The sequence below is a fragment of the Eschrichtius robustus genome, chromosome 7 (genome assembly GCF_028021215.1).
Source record: "Eschrichtius robustus isolate mEscRob2 chromosome 7, mEscRob2.pri, whole genome shotgun sequence".
In the NCBI taxonomy this organism is placed as follows: Eukaryota; Metazoa; Chordata; class Mammalia; order Artiodactyla; family Eschrichtiidae; genus Eschrichtius; species Eschrichtius robustus.
Window position 1 is genome coordinate 97,230,026 of NC_090830.1, and position 15,573 is coordinate 97,245,598.

The 15,573-nt window shown below is 34.4% G+C and overlaps 1 protein-coding gene across 1 annotated transcript in view; it reads left to right on the forward strand.

Moving 5' to 3' along the window:
• Nucleotides 1-15,573, forward strand: part of PCDH15 (protocadherin related 15) — a 1,145,650-nt gene that overhangs the window by 993,343 nt on the left and 136,734 nt on the right. The window contains exons 25-26 of the mRNA XM_068548948.1: nucleotides 13,411-13,551; nucleotides 15,269-15,381. Of these exons, the coding sequence (XP_068405049.1) occupies nucleotides 13,411-13,551; nucleotides 15,269-15,381 (254 nt within the window). The remainder of the gene's footprint in view (nucleotides 1-13,410; nucleotides 13,552-15,268; nucleotides 15,382-15,573) is intronic.

The window sequence follows — 15,573 nt, forward strand, 5'->3', positions numbered from 1 at the left end:
TACCCAGGTTTAATGGAGAATCAAAGCACTTAGCCAATGCTAGGCACATAGATGTTAATTAATATCTGCTCCTCCTCATCCTTGCTTTCAGGGTGATGGCAAACATGCCTAACTTTGCATCCGCTTTGGTACAAGACTTATATACTCATCATGTGTAAACTTTAGGATGTCAATGTCTGCACTCATGAAGTAATTCTGGTGTCACCTATGACACTATAAAATTTGAGAATAAAGTTTTCATAAAAACACCATACTACTAAGGTCTTTACAATCCCCCCAAATAAATATGTACATATTTTAATAAAGTTCTTTTCCCAAATTAGTAAGGTGTTTTATTTAAATAGACATCTTTAATTTATTTCACTTCATAATGATACATATCTACTTTTATCTTTTTTTTTCCTCTGACTTCAAAGCTCTTCCTTTATTTATTTGTTGAATGTGACCTGAATGAAGGAAGCCCTACTTTGCTTTCTTATTAGGGATGTTTTGGGGAAAATAACCAAAGAATGATTGCAACATGTTTTGCAAAGTAAAATATGCTAGGGAAGAACTGAGAGTATCGACCTGCTCCACAGGAAGTGTGCACATGATGAACTTTTAGATTCACTAAACCAGTTTCTCTGTTGTGTAATTCCTCCTCCTGTCACTGGCCTAAATATGCAGTGTCATCTATTATGTATGGTAACCTTTGTAGCTAGTTCTAATTCTTCTGCTACTCAGATAAATTATGTTTAAAATTGAAGTCAATAATTTTTTTTTTGGCTGCTTTGGGGCTTCATTGCTGCACGTGGGCTTTCTCTAGTTGCAGCGAGTGGGGACTATTCTTCATTGCGGTGGCTTCTCTTGTGGAGCACGAGCTCTAGGTACTCGGGGATCAGTAGTTGCAGCACGCGGGCTTAGTAGTTGTGGTGCGCAGGCTCTAGATTGCAGGCTCAGTAGTTGTGTGGCACGGGCTTAGATCCATGGCATGTGGCATATCCGGGACCAGGGATCAAACCCATGTCCCCTGCATTGGCAGGTGGAATCTTTTTTTTTTTTTAAACATCTTCATCGGAGTATACCTGCTTTACAGTGTTGTATTAGTTTCTGCTGTATAAAAACGTGAATCAGCTATATGCATACATATATCCCCATATCCCCTCCCTCTTGCGTCTGCCTCCTACCCTCCTTACCCCACCCCTCTGGGTGGTCGCAAAGCACCGAGCTGCTCTCCCTGTGCCATGCAGCTGCTTCCCACTAGCTATCTATTTTACAGTTGGTAGTGTATAGATGTAAATGCTACTCTTTCACTTTGTCTCAGCTTAACCATCCCCCTCCCCGTATCCTCAAGTCCATTCTCTACGTCTGGGTCTTTATTGCTGTCCTGCCCAAAGGTTCATCAGAACCATTTTTTTTTTTTTTTAGATTGCATATATATGTGTTGGCATATGGTATTTCTTTGGGTCTTTCTGACTTACTTCACTCTGTATGACAGATGCTAGGTCCATCCACCTCACTACAAATAACTCAATTCTGTTTCTTTTTATGGCTGAGTAATATTCCATTGTATATATGTGCCACATCTTTATCCATTCATCTGTCGATGGACACTTAGGTTGTTTCCATGTCCAGGCTATTGTAAATAGTGCTGCAATGAACATTGTGGTACATGACTCTTTTTGAAATATGGTTTTCTCAGGGTATATGCCCAGTAGTGGGATTGCTGGGTCATATGTTAGTTCTATTTTTAGTTTTTTAAGGAACCTCCATACTGTTCTCCATAGTGGCTGTACCAATTTACATTTCCACCGACCCAACAGTGCAAGAGGATACTCTTTTCTCCACACTCTCTCCAGCATTTATGGTTTGTAGATTTTTTGATGATGGCCATTCTGACCAGTGGGAGGTGATACCTCATTGTAGTTTTGATTTGCATTTCTCTAATGATTAGTGATGTTAAGCATCTTTTCATGTGTTTGTTGGCAATCTGTATATCTTCTTTGGAGAAATGTCTATTTAGGTCTTCTGCCCATTTTTGGATTGGGTTGTTTGTTTTTTACATATTGAGCTGCATGAGCTGCTTCTATATTTTGGAGATTAATCCTTTGTCCATTGCTTCATTTGCAAATATTTTCTCCCACTCTGAGGGGTGTCTTTTCGTCTTGTTTATGGTTTCCTTTGCTGTGCAAAAGCTTTTAACTTTCATTAGGTCCCATTTGTTTATTTTTGTTTTTATTTCCATTTCTCTAGGAGGTGGGTCAAAAAGGATCTTGCTGTGATGTATGTCATAGAGTGTTCTGCCTATGTTTTCCTCTAGGACTTCTATAGTGTCTAGCCTTACATTTAGGTCTTCAGTCCATTTTGAGTTTATTTTTGTGTATGGTGTTAGGGAGTGTTCTAATTTCATTCTTTTACATGTAGCTGTCCAGTTTTCCCAGCACCACTTATTGAAGAGGCTGTCTTTGCTCCATTGGATACTCTTGCCTCCTTTATCAAAGATAAGATGACCATTGCAGAGGCTGTCTTTTCTCCATTGGATACTCTTGCCTCCTTTATCAAAGATAAGATGACCGTAGGTGCGTGGGTTTATCTCTAGGCTTTCTATCCTGTTCCATTGATCTATATTTCTGTTTTTGTGCCAGTGCCATACTGTCTTGATTACTGTAGCTTTGTAGTATAGTCTGAAATCCAGGCACCTGATTCCTCCAGCTCCATTTTTCTTTCTCAAGATGGCTTTGGCTATTCGGGGTCTTTTGTGTTTCCATACAAATTGTGAAATTTTTTGTTCTAGTTCTGTGAAAAATGCCATTGGTAGTTTGATAGGGATTGCATTGAATATGTAGATTGCTTTGGATAGTATAGTCATTTGCACAATGTTGATTCTTCCAATCTAAGAACATGGTATTTCTCTCCATCTGTTTGTATCATCCTTAATTTCTTTCATCAGTGTCTTATAGTTTTCTGCACACAGGTCTTTTGTCGCCTTAGGTAGGTTTATTCCTAGGTATTTTATTCTTTTCCTTGCAATGGTAAATGGGATTGTTTCCTTAATTTCTCATTCAGATTTTTCATCATTAGTGTATAGGCATGCAAGAGATTTCTGTGCATTAATGTTGTATCCTGCTACTCTACCAAATTCACTGATTAGATCTAGTAGTTTTCTGGTAGCATCTTTAGGATTCTCTATGTATAGTATCATGTCATCTGCAAACATTGACAGTTTTACTTCTTCTTTTCTGATTAGGATTCCTTTTATTCCTTTTTCTTTTCTGATTGCTGTGGCTAAAACTTCCAAAACTATGTTGAATAATAGTGGTGGGAGGGGACAACCTTGTCTCTTTCCTGATCTTAGTGGAAATCGTTTCAGGTTTTCACCATTGAGAACAATGTTGGCTGTGGGTTTGTCATATATGGCCTTATTATATTGAGGTAGGTTCCCTCTATGCCTACTTTCTGGAGAGTTTTTATCATAAATGGGTGTTGAATTCTGTCAAAAGCTTTTTCTGCATCTATTGAGATGACCATATGGTTTTTATCCTTCAATTTGTTAATATGGTGTATCACGTTGATTGATTTGCATATATTGAAGAATCCTTGCATTCCTGGGATAAACCCCACTTGATCATGGTGTATGATCCTTTTAACGTGCTGTTGGATTCTGTTTGCTAGTATTTTGTTGAGGCTTTTTACCTCTATGTTCATCAGTGATATTGGCCTGTAGTTTTCTTTATTGGTAACATCTTAGTCTGGTTTTGGTATCAGGGTAATGGTGGCCTCGTAGAATGAGTTTCGGAGTGTTCCTCCCTCTGCTATATTTTGGAAGAGTTTGAGAAGGATAAGTGTTAGCCCTTCTCTAAATGTTTGATAGAATTCGCCTATGAAGCCATCTGGTCCTGGGCTTTAGTTTGTTGGAAGATTTTTAATCACAGTTTCAATTTCAGTGCTTGTGATTGTTCTGTTTATATTTTCTGTTTCTTCCTGGTTCAGTCTCAGAACGTTGTGCTTTCCTAAGAATTTGTCCATTTCTTCCAGGTTGTCCATTGTATTGGCATATAGTTGCTTATAGTAATCTTACATGATCCTTTGTATTTCAGCAGTGTTAGTTATTACTTCTTTTTCATTTCTAATTCTGTTGATTTGGGTCTTTTCCCTTTTTTGCTTGATGAGTCTGGCTAATGGTTTATCAATTTTGTTTATCTTCTCAAAGAACCAGCTTTTAGTTTTATTCATCTTTGCTATCGTTTCCTTCATTTCTTTTTCATTTATTTCTGATCTGATCTTTATGATTTCTTTCCTTCTGCTAACTTTGGGGTTTTTTTGTTCTTCTTTCTCTAATTGCTTTAGGTATAAGGTTAGGTTGTTTATTTGGGATGTTTCTGGATTCTTGAGGTAGGATTGTATAGCTATAAACTTCCCTCTTAGAACTGCTTTTGCTGAATCCCACAGGTTTTGGGTCGTTGTGTTTTCCTTGTCCTTTGTTTCTATGTATTTTTTGATTTCCTCGTTGATTTCCTCATTGAGCTCTTGGTTATTTAGTAGCGTATTGTTTAGCCTCCATGTGTTTGTAATTTTTACAGTTATTTTTCCTCTGATTGTTCTCTAGTCTCATATGTTGTGGTCGGAAAAGATACTTGATACGATTTCAGTTTTCTTAAATTTATGAAGGGTTGCTTTGTGACCCAAGATATGGTCTATCCTGGAGAATGTTCCATGAGCACTTGAGAGGAAAGTGTATTCTGTTGTTTTTTGATGGAATGTCCTATAAATATCAATTAAGTCCATCTTATTTAATGTGTCATTTAAAGCTTTTGTTTCCTTATTTATTTTCATTTTGGATGATCTGTCCACCGGTGAAAGTGGGGTGTTAAAGTCCCCTACTATTATTGTGTTACTGTCAATTTCCCCTTTTATGGCTGTTAGTATTTGCCTTATGTATTGAGGTGCTCCTATGTTGGGTGCCTAAATATTTACAATTGTTATATCTTCTTCTTGGATTGATCCCTTGATCATTACGTAGTGTCCTTCTTTGTCTCTTGTAATAGTCTTTATTTTAAAGTGTATTTTGTCTGATATGAGAATTGCTACTCCAGCTTTCTTTTGATTTCCATTTGCATGGAATATCTTTTTCCATCCCCTCACTTTCAGTCTGTATGTGTCCCTAGGTCTGAAGTGGGTCTCTTGTAGACAGCACATACATGGGTCTTGTTTTTGTATCCATTCAGCCAGTCTATGTCTTTTGCTTGGAGCGTTTAATCCATTTACATTTAAGGTAATTATCAATATGTGTGTTCCTATTACCATTTTCTTAATTGTTTTGGATTTCTTATTGTAGTTCTTTTCCTTCTTTTGTGTTTCCTGCCTAGAGAAGTTACTTTAGCATTTGTTGTAAAGCTGGTTTGGTGGTGCTGAATTCTCTTAACTTTTGCTTATTTGTAAAGTTTTTAATTTCTCCGTCAAATCTGAATGAGATCCTTGCTGGGTAGAGTAATCTTGGTTGTATGTTTTTCCATTTCATCACTTTAACTATGTCCTGCCACTCCCTTCTGGCTTTCAGAGTTTCTGCTGAAAGATCAGCTGTTAACCTTATGGGGATTCCCTTATATGTTATTTGTTGCTTTTCCCTTTCTGCTTTCAATATTTTTCTTTGTATTTAATTTTTAATAGTTTGATTAATATGTGTCTCAGTGTGTTTCTCTTTGGGTTTATCCTGTATGGTACTCTCTGTGCTTTCTGGACTTGATGGACTATTTCCTTTCCCATGTTAGGGAAGTTTTTGACTATAATCTCTTCAAATATTTTCTCAGACACTTTCTTTTTGTCTTCTTCTTCTGGGACCCCTATAGTTCGAATGTTGGTGCGTTTAATGTTTTCCCCGATGTCTCTGAGAGTGTCCTCAATTCTTTTCATTCTTTTTGTCTTTATTCTGCTCCCTAGCAGTTTTTTCCACCTTTTCATATTCCAGCTCACTTATCGGTTCTTCTGCCTCAGTTAATCTGTTACTGATTCCTTCTAGAGTATTTTTTAATTTCAGTAATTGTGTTGTTCATCACTGTTTGTTTGCTCTTTAGTTCTTCTAGAGCCTTGTTAAATGTTTTTTGTATTTTCTCCATTCTGTTTCCGAGATTTTGGATCATCTTTACTATCCTTACTCTGAATTCTTTTTCAGGTAGGTTGCCTATTTCATCTTCATTTATTTGGTCTTGTAAGTTTTTACCTTGCTCCTTCATCTGTAACAAATTTATTTGTCATTTCATTTTTTGTTGTTGTTGGTTGGTGCTGTATTCCTGTCTTACTGGTTGTTTGGCCTGAGACATCCAGCACTGTAATTTTCAGGCATTTGGATAGAGCTGGGTCTTGATGCTGAGATGAGGACCTCCAGTAGGCCTCACTCCAATTGCTATTCCCTGGGGTCTGAACTTCTCTGTTAGTCCAGCGGTTTGGACTCTGAGCTCCCACCACAGGAGCTCGGGCCCGACCTCCGGCCTGGGAACCATGATCCCGCAAGCCGTTTGCTGGGGATTCCTCCCATCCCCTTGAGTGTCCGTGGTCCCTCACTGGTTGGCAGGCAGATTCTTATCCACTGCGCCACCAAGGAAGTCCCTTGAAAAGACATCATAGAGGCTTGAGGTGTAGGTCTGCCTCCTCAGTTCTTCGTGGCCAGCCAATTAGCTGTGCCTTCCCTGTTCTCAGTTTTATAAGTCAGAGAGTCCAGGTAAGATGGTAAATGCACAAAATAATCCACCTTGCTACTCTAAACGGCTGCTAAACCTGCAGGAAGTGCTGGGCGGCTACTTTTCTCTTTTTGAGTTTAAGATAAATTGTCCAAAATCTTCACACATAAATTAAATATTAGTTTTCCATTTTAATACTCAAATTACATGCCAGATTGGACTCCACATATAACACAATTGCCACAATCTTATAAATCGAGTACATTTTAAAGCACATCAGATTTTCATGTGTAAGCACCTACACAGTGAGGTATAAAGTCCACTTGACTATAAATCTGAAGGTCTTTGCTCTAGCTCTCAAACCTTTATTTGGTAATGCTCATGTTTCTCCTTTATAGCTCTTATCAGAAATGTTAGTAGTTTATTATGTTTATCTGTGTACCTTCTGTCTCCCCCATCTGACTGATTATGAGGCCCTAAGTATAAAAGCACTATCTCTAATTATTGGCCTGTGATCATGAGAGATGAATATGAGTAGCTATGGATAAGTATCTATGAACATATATTGGTAGGTATTAAACTGAAAACTTGCCAACAATTTAGCCACATTCTGAGGTAAGTAAATTCTTAGAGGTCCTCTAAACCATATAGAAAATTACCTATGTAGCTATGATTCTTGCAATTACCAAACGTATACTCAGAAATCTCAATCTTGTTCAACATTAGTTTAACCCACTATGTAACTCTGATTTTACACCTTGTATAGTGTAGTTGGTGTAAGAAAACATCTATATCCTATTAATATAGATTACATGAGGATTAATTTATTAGAAAAATCCAGAGGATTAAGTCATTATTTTAAAGGATTGACGTAACAACAGAATGTATTAGATATAATTAGGGAAGTAGCATAGAATAGAAGGACAGAGGCTGAGAAGTAGGAGAGAGATAGTACATAACATTCAGCCAGTCCAGAAAAAAAGGGAAGGACTTTCCTAATGATACATGGTTTTATTTCTCCAAAACTTTTCTCAGGAATCTTTTTGAAAGACTCTTTATTCTAGTACATAATATTCAGCCAGTCCAGAAAAAAAGGGAAGGACTTTCCTAATGATACATGGTTTTATTTCTCCAAAACTTTTCTCAGGAATCTTTTTGAAAGACTATTTATTCTCCTTCAATCTTCTACTTGTTTGGAACTCTGTTTTCATAAGTTCTATTATCATCTCTTTTGTGAAAGCTCTTCCCCAACAAAAGTCACTGATGTAATTTTTCTTTCTTCTTTGTTCCTAAAAACTACACATGGAGCCACTGCAAACAGGAACACAGGATATATACATTTTTAGCAGGGGGTTTTAGCAGGGAAGGCCGGGGGTTACACAGGCAGCCATTCCCATCATATCTGTATATGTGATCCCCCCTAGAGTTGTTTATCCTGGCAGCTCAGCCCAGGATCCACATATACATGAGCACTGCTTGTATTATACGTATTTACTTAACAAGTTATTGCTGACCTCTTAAATAATGCCAAGCCAAAATAAGTGTCTTCTCTAATGGAGCTCACAGTCAAGGAACAGAGATAGGCTACAAACCCACAGACAAGTAAATATGGAACATAAATTCACATAAGGATACATACTATAAAGGAAATAAAATAAGATTTGACTCAGATTGGTTTATGGGTGGGTATAGGCAAAAGAGGTATCATTTGAGACCTGGATGCCAGAAGGAACTAGCCACACACAAGAGTACTGCAGGAAGAACAAACAGCAGATGGAAAAGTGCTGAGGTAGGAGTGAGCTTGGTGTTTTATAAGGCCAATCTGGCTGAATTATTGTTAATGTATACCAGGAAGGAGGTTATATAAGATGAACTCCTCACCTAGGCTGTGAGTTTGTTCATCTGTGTACTCTCAGGACTCAGCGGTGTCCATTTAATGTGTTGAATGAATAAACAAATAGATGAATGAATGAATGAATCCCACATATAGTGAATTAACCTTTGTACTATAAAACATGAGTAAAATGATAAATGTTAGAGAATAAATAATCTATAAAATTTTCAATTGCCAGTATTTTATACAATTTATACATCTCTCTCTTAAAAATATGCCATATATGAAATAAATGTATAATGATTTAGTTTTATAATTCTATTTTTTTAACTGAGTTAAATATTTTTTATCTAATGGCAAACAAAAAGTCCTTTGGAATTTGTTCTAAATTGTGGTTAATTTCAATTAACCAAATTAAGGTTAATTAACTTATTAACCTTAACTTGATGCCAAGTTAAGGTTTTCAGCACCCCTTGAATGATTAAACTGCCAGTCATATCATGTTTCTATTTTGAACATTTCGTTTAGGGAAATATATCCCTCTAAAAGTGAGTGTGTCACTTATTTGAAAACTCAGGGAAAGTATCGAAGAATTATTTTGGTGAATGGAAGTTGACATTAAGAAGGATTCCTGTGCCAGCACCTCATTAATCTTTTAAAATTATAGTTATCTGAAGTAACGCTTGCTCCAATAATGAGGTCAGCTGGATTTATAGAAATATCTGTCAAAATGAGGAGGCTTCAAAAAAGCTGTCGTGCTATGCTTCTCACATGTCCTCAGTTTCCATAAAAATTTAAAGAAGAAACTCATTGTACTTACCCATCAAAAGACTCCAGGAGGCATAATGATAGGAAACTCTATTTTTGCCACCACTGCCTGATGAGAAGAGAATCTTTGCAGACAATTTCATCACTTTACTATTAAATTAATATTTATGTCTTGGTTAATTCTATCTTCATTTCTTGCCTTTGTTAATGCCTCTTCATAGTGGCTAGGTAAATAGAGCAAAATTCCAAAATAGCTTAAATAGTCTTCCTTTTTATGTGATATTACATGTATTATGGGATTACCTACTAATGTGTCATAAATTGTGTTGGATCGAAGTCCATTTTATAGTCTCCTTGTGAAATTTTACATGTCCTGAAGTGGCAAAATACATTTTACCACGTGAGATTAAAATATCTGTACTAAGAAAGAGACGTGATTTAGCCATTGAACTAAAGAATAAAATAAAATGGATTCCACTAGGTGGATATCAAAGTATTTTTTTGCTTGATGGTGACCTAAAACAATCAGATAATTTGTTTTATTCTCTTGAATCCACAGTTTGAGTACATTTCCTAAACAACTATGGTAGGTTAAAAGGGCATGGAGAAAAGATATAAAAGCAAGAAAAAAATACCTAAGATGATACAAAAACAATTAGAAACATCTATCCTAATAAAGCGAGGCTCAGGAGTAAAACATTCGTCTTCAAAACTATGAAGAATTTTATTCCCCTGAAAAAAAGAAAACACTATGTTTCATCACTGCTGAGGAAAAAATGAGGTTAGGTTTTAGCAAGTGCTTCAAAGAGGAAGAGCCTGTAGTGTCTGAAGATAGGAAGCTAACTAATGACCTCCCAAGATTTCTTTGGTCCTAAATAAAGACAGATAAATTTTGCTGATCAGAGTGTAGCACCAAGGAGTCATTTGCTCATCATTTATAAATTAAACCACAGCCTAGTTTTAGTTTAGTATGAACTTTAAGACAGCAATTTTTGTAAACTACTTTTAGTGTTACTATTAGATTGATTTTGTGAAAATTTGGAAATGCTATAGAAAAGGAGTCTATTGCCATAGTAATAAAAATTTTAAAGACTGACTTTTTTTTTGTAAAAAGATAGCTCTTTTTTCAATATTGAAGGTCCAAAATGTCCCTCTTAATACACTTATAAATACATATATGTAAAGATAAAATATAATCTATATACTATATTATCATAAATTGAAGTAGAAAGTAATGATTAAATATTTCATCTCAATTTTAAGTATGTTTTTATAGATTAGTTTACTTTAAAAAATAAGTATGATTAGCTAATATATTCAACTGGAAGAAATATCAACTTATTGGAAATATGTAAGAGTAAAGAAAGATCACTCTATTTCTAGTACAATTTAAAATAAAAGACCAAATATTTGGTAAATTTTTATTATCTAAATGGTAATTTGAATATTTATATGTCATCTCATAATTATCAAAATGTATAATTTATAAGCTCAGTAGACTATTTTTAAAAATATAGTGAATGAATTTTGTACATTATAATACTGTGATCATATCTATTAAATTTTTAATATGATCAGGTATTAAATAATGTTTAATAAATAGTAATGATAAATAATTTTAAGAGATAAAGCTTATGATGATCTTTTTTTTTTAGTTGTGTCATACATCTGGATTGCATATTTTCCAGATTAAAGCCATAATAATTTTAATTTTTATGAATTTATAAAAACCATGCATTTGACCTGATTCATGTTGTAAATGTCCCAGGGACAATGTGAGGCAAGTTAATTGAAGCTGTTTCCCAAAGCCAGTTACCTTCACGTATTACATAGCTTAATTATTTAACTATAAAAGCAAGACTATTTTTTTAAAGACTTTGGAAAGAAAATTAGGAAGGGAGGGAAGGAAACAGGGAGGAAAAGGGAGAGGAAGGGGAAAATAGAGGGAGGAAGAGAAGGAGGGTGGGAGGAAGAGAAAGAGGGTGGGAGAAGAGAGGGAGGGTAGGAGAAGAGAAGGAGGGTGGGAGGGAAAGAAAGAGGAAAAAATTTTTGAATATATTCAAAAGAACATCTAAATCAAGGTATTTAGTTGTATCGTGTTATATGAAATAAAATGTGGTGCCTTGATAACAAGGGTGATGGAAGAAACAATTAAAATGTCTTTTGTGGGCTAACAATGTCATCTCAGGGCCACTTTTTTTTATGTGCTAGCAATCTGTAGAATAACAAATCAGAATAAAAAGCTTACTGATGTAGCTAAATATAATGTAAATGTTCTTATACATACAATCTTATCTGTAACAATCCTCCAAGAAGATTATAGGGTGTTCTGGATAGCAAAGTGTTTTAGGCATCTACAAGATAACACTCTGCAACACCAAAACATTTTTCTCTTTTATCAGTTAAAGGTATAATTCCAAATATATCATTAATACCTTGGTGTTATCAAAGACAACATGCTAAGTGTAACTGACATATTCTAAGTTTCTTTAAGTTTCTTGATAACTGATTCATGATAGTCATAAAAATTTTAATTCTGTACTACAGACTGAATGGGTATTGATGCCAGCAGAACCTGAAAATTTGTTCTTGAAATGGTTTTTGCTGTAGTTTTGCTCTAGTGACAAAAGAGCCAAAAATTTAAATTTAGGATTTATGAACAAATAAGAGACACTTAAAGGCATGGAACTTGAGCAGAGGTAGAGAAGACAAACGTGCCTGTGACAGAGCCTTGGGAAACTCCAAGAAGATTGGGAACAAGCAGAGTCTGACCCGGAGCTTCCAGATAGGAAGAAGGAAAGGCAAAAGAGTGAAAAGAGTTACATAAAGTATTCAAGGAAGTAGTGGTAAACTGAGGTGTCATGAATGAAAGGACTGGACTTACAGATAATAATTAGGGAATTATACAAGTCCTGAAGGCTAACATATTTGTCCTATAGCCCAAATGTGACTCAGGAACAAACAAGGAGCAACACATTCTGTTCAAGGACAGTCATGAAGAAACTCAACAATACAGAGAGCAATGTTCTCAGAACCATCCTTCCCCAAAGCACCATTAACCAATTCAGGCTATGGGCATAACATGGGGGTAATATCCTGCTTCTCCCACATCAGAATAGTGTCAAATAGAGGTGTTCTTCTCTAAAGATTTTTGTGGTATAATATAGTGTCTGTTAGGGTTTGAGATCAAACTCAACCACATACTAGCTCTGAGTCTGAGGTGTTTATTTTGTTGTACTTCTAGGACTGACTTAAGAGACTTACAGGCCTTAAGATTAGAGTGCCCACCCCAGTGTCACCCTATATAATTAAAAATAAAACCAATCTTACCCCTAATATAAGTGAGGATGTTCAATAAATTTTGACTGTTCTCATTATAGTCTCCTTTTCAAAATTAGCAAATGCTAATTTTTCTTTAAAAGTGAATTTTTTGTTTGCTATTCCAACTTATCTTGGTGTATGTCTGGGACATTTCAACATTTTTAAACTCCCTATAAGCTTCAAGTTCATTAACTAAAAAATGTGTGGTAGACTATATATGTATCATTTTTAGTATGGTTCTCACACATAATAAGCTTTCAACAAATGTTAACTATCATTATTTTACTGTTATTACTATCAACATTAGTAGTAATGTTATCCTAAAGGATTGTGGTGAGAATTTATTTATTTATGAAAAAACCTAGCCTGGTAAACAGCACAGAACAGATGGTAAATAATGTTTCCTTTACTTCCATACCTACTCCTCCACTTTACCTCAATCCTCCACACTTTATCTTCTCTGAGTATCACAGAGTTCAAATGAGTATAATAAAATAACTTATAATGGTCTCAGAATATAAAATATTAAACACAGTGTTCAAGGAAGAAGGTGAGATTCATATAATTAAAGAAATGTGGAAGGGAAGACACCCGAGGAAAGCACTGATTTATTCTTTCACATAAATGATTTTAAATAACATGTAGTAAAGACACTTCACTGATTCAGATTGTTATTCTAAAGAAATAAAGATTCTGCTACATTTTAAACCTGAAAGTATGAAAAGTTAAAATACGATTTTTCATTTTTAAAAGACTATTTATTTTACAAATCAATTTTATATTATCATTACCCTTTGTTTTCATTTTGTGAAATAATATATAATTTTATTTTAGGGATTACCTGCAAGTCGTGTGAGATATAGAGTAGATGATGTCCAGTTTCCTTATCCGGCCAGTATTTTTGATGTAGAAGAAGATTCTGGAAGAGTAATAACTCGAGTTAATCTTAATGAAGAACCTACAACAATTTTTAAGGTCAGCGCAGTGTTTTCTCTATGGTGTCTATTTGATGTTTAACTTTTGATTGAGAGTTTGGTTTAACAAATAACCATACATCTTTCCATTTTTCTCCTTTTTAGTATTTTAAAATTACAAAACAATACATTTTTACTGCATAGACACTTAGAAAGTACAGTTAAGTAAAAGGTAAAAGAAACACTTGATATTTCACATTTTGGAGATTAAAATTTACCGTTTTAATCTCTATCCTTATGATAACATTCCCTGCAAATAAAAGTATACAAATATATATTTTAAAATAACATGATTGTATGATTGTATTATTCATACTGCTCTTTAAAATTTAGGTATATTTAAATACTATTAATGCTATTATTTAAATGGTTGTGTGATGTTCTATTGTATAAATATACTATTGTTTGTTTTTTTTTGTCCAATACCCTGTTGTTGGATAATTACTCGTTTCCAATTTTTGTTATAACCACCTTTGCTGCCGTGAAACTCCTTGTGCAGATATTATTTGCCACTTGCTATTTTTTTTTTCCTCAAGATAAGTACCTAGAGGCAATTGTTGGTTCAAGTTTATGTACTCTTGATATGTTATACTTTTAGAAAATTTGAAATAATACTACCCTTCACTATTATCATAAGTAATCCATTTTATTAAATGTTTGACTGTTTCCATTTTCTATAATTACTTAGAAAAATTTTTGTTCCTGGGAATAAAGCCTTTGACCATACATTGGGGAAATACCGTCACCAGTTAACCCTGTGAATATCAATGAACACTCTGTTAATTGTATCTCCGTTTGAAATAATTATTCTTTTTGTAAAGTATTAACCCAAAGGTAGATTGTGGCTCTCAGGATGACCCTTGGTTGTGGTTACGTGATCTAGGTTGAATTAGTTTAAATTAGTCACCTGCAGCTTCCAAAATTATATACAATCTAGAGAAACACATAGTTTTGAAACTTAACATTTCTTAAAATAAACTTTAGAATTCTTCTTGACATAATATAAGTTATCAAAGAAAATGATCAATTGTAAAAGCTATTTTAGTAATAAATAATATATAGAGATTACATCTTAAGACTAAAGCTTTTCTTTAGTTTGCATCATTTGAACATTTTCTATTCTCCAGTATGAACTTGATTTTATATAATTTAATTGTTTTTAAGAGAGTGTATATCAAAGTGTGTTAATCTATAAAGATTTCCAATTTTATCCTCCAGAGTGAAGTATTTCTGCCCTATGATCTTGCAGACAATTAATTCACTGGAAAAATTAATTTCTTTTTATTAGCAAGCTAATTAGCTTTTTGCTATCCATAAATTTAACGCTTTTGAAATAAGTGTTGGCACTTATAAAGTTTCATGTTTTTACTGTAGACACCAGTGGGATTGTGAAAGAGAAAAGAGTTTATAATTGGAGAGATGTAGTATCAGATACCTGTTTTACCGGTAGTTTTTTTTTTTTTTTTTTATCATAGAGTTATTAACTGAACTTCTTTGAGTTTCCTCACCTGGCAAATGGTAATAATAATATCTACCTGGTGGGATTGTTATGAATATCCTAGCACAGTCTCTGCTACCCGGTAGGCAATGAGGAAATGATCACTACTCCCCCTTTTGGAAACAGGCAGTCCAATAATTAAAAACATTCATAGACACATGATGCTTTTATTTTCTTCTTTTAAATCATCTTTAACTTGACTATTTTTTTACTTTTTAAGTTGGTGGTTGTTGCTTTTGACGATGGTGAGCCTGTGATGTCCAGCAGTGCCACTGTGAAAATTCTTGTCTTACATCCTGGAGAAATCCCACGCTTCACACAAGAGGAATACAGGTATTGATTCCTATCAGGTTTTGTAACGTATGAAGGTTTTTATTTTGTTGTTTTTTTTTTTTTCTTTTGGTCTCTCAAAATTGATGTGATATGAATTTTCCAGTGAAGCAGGCTTCTAATTCTAGTTTAAGCTTTTTTAAATTAACATAACATTATATTTATTTTAAAAGTTAATATGGTTAAAATGACAAT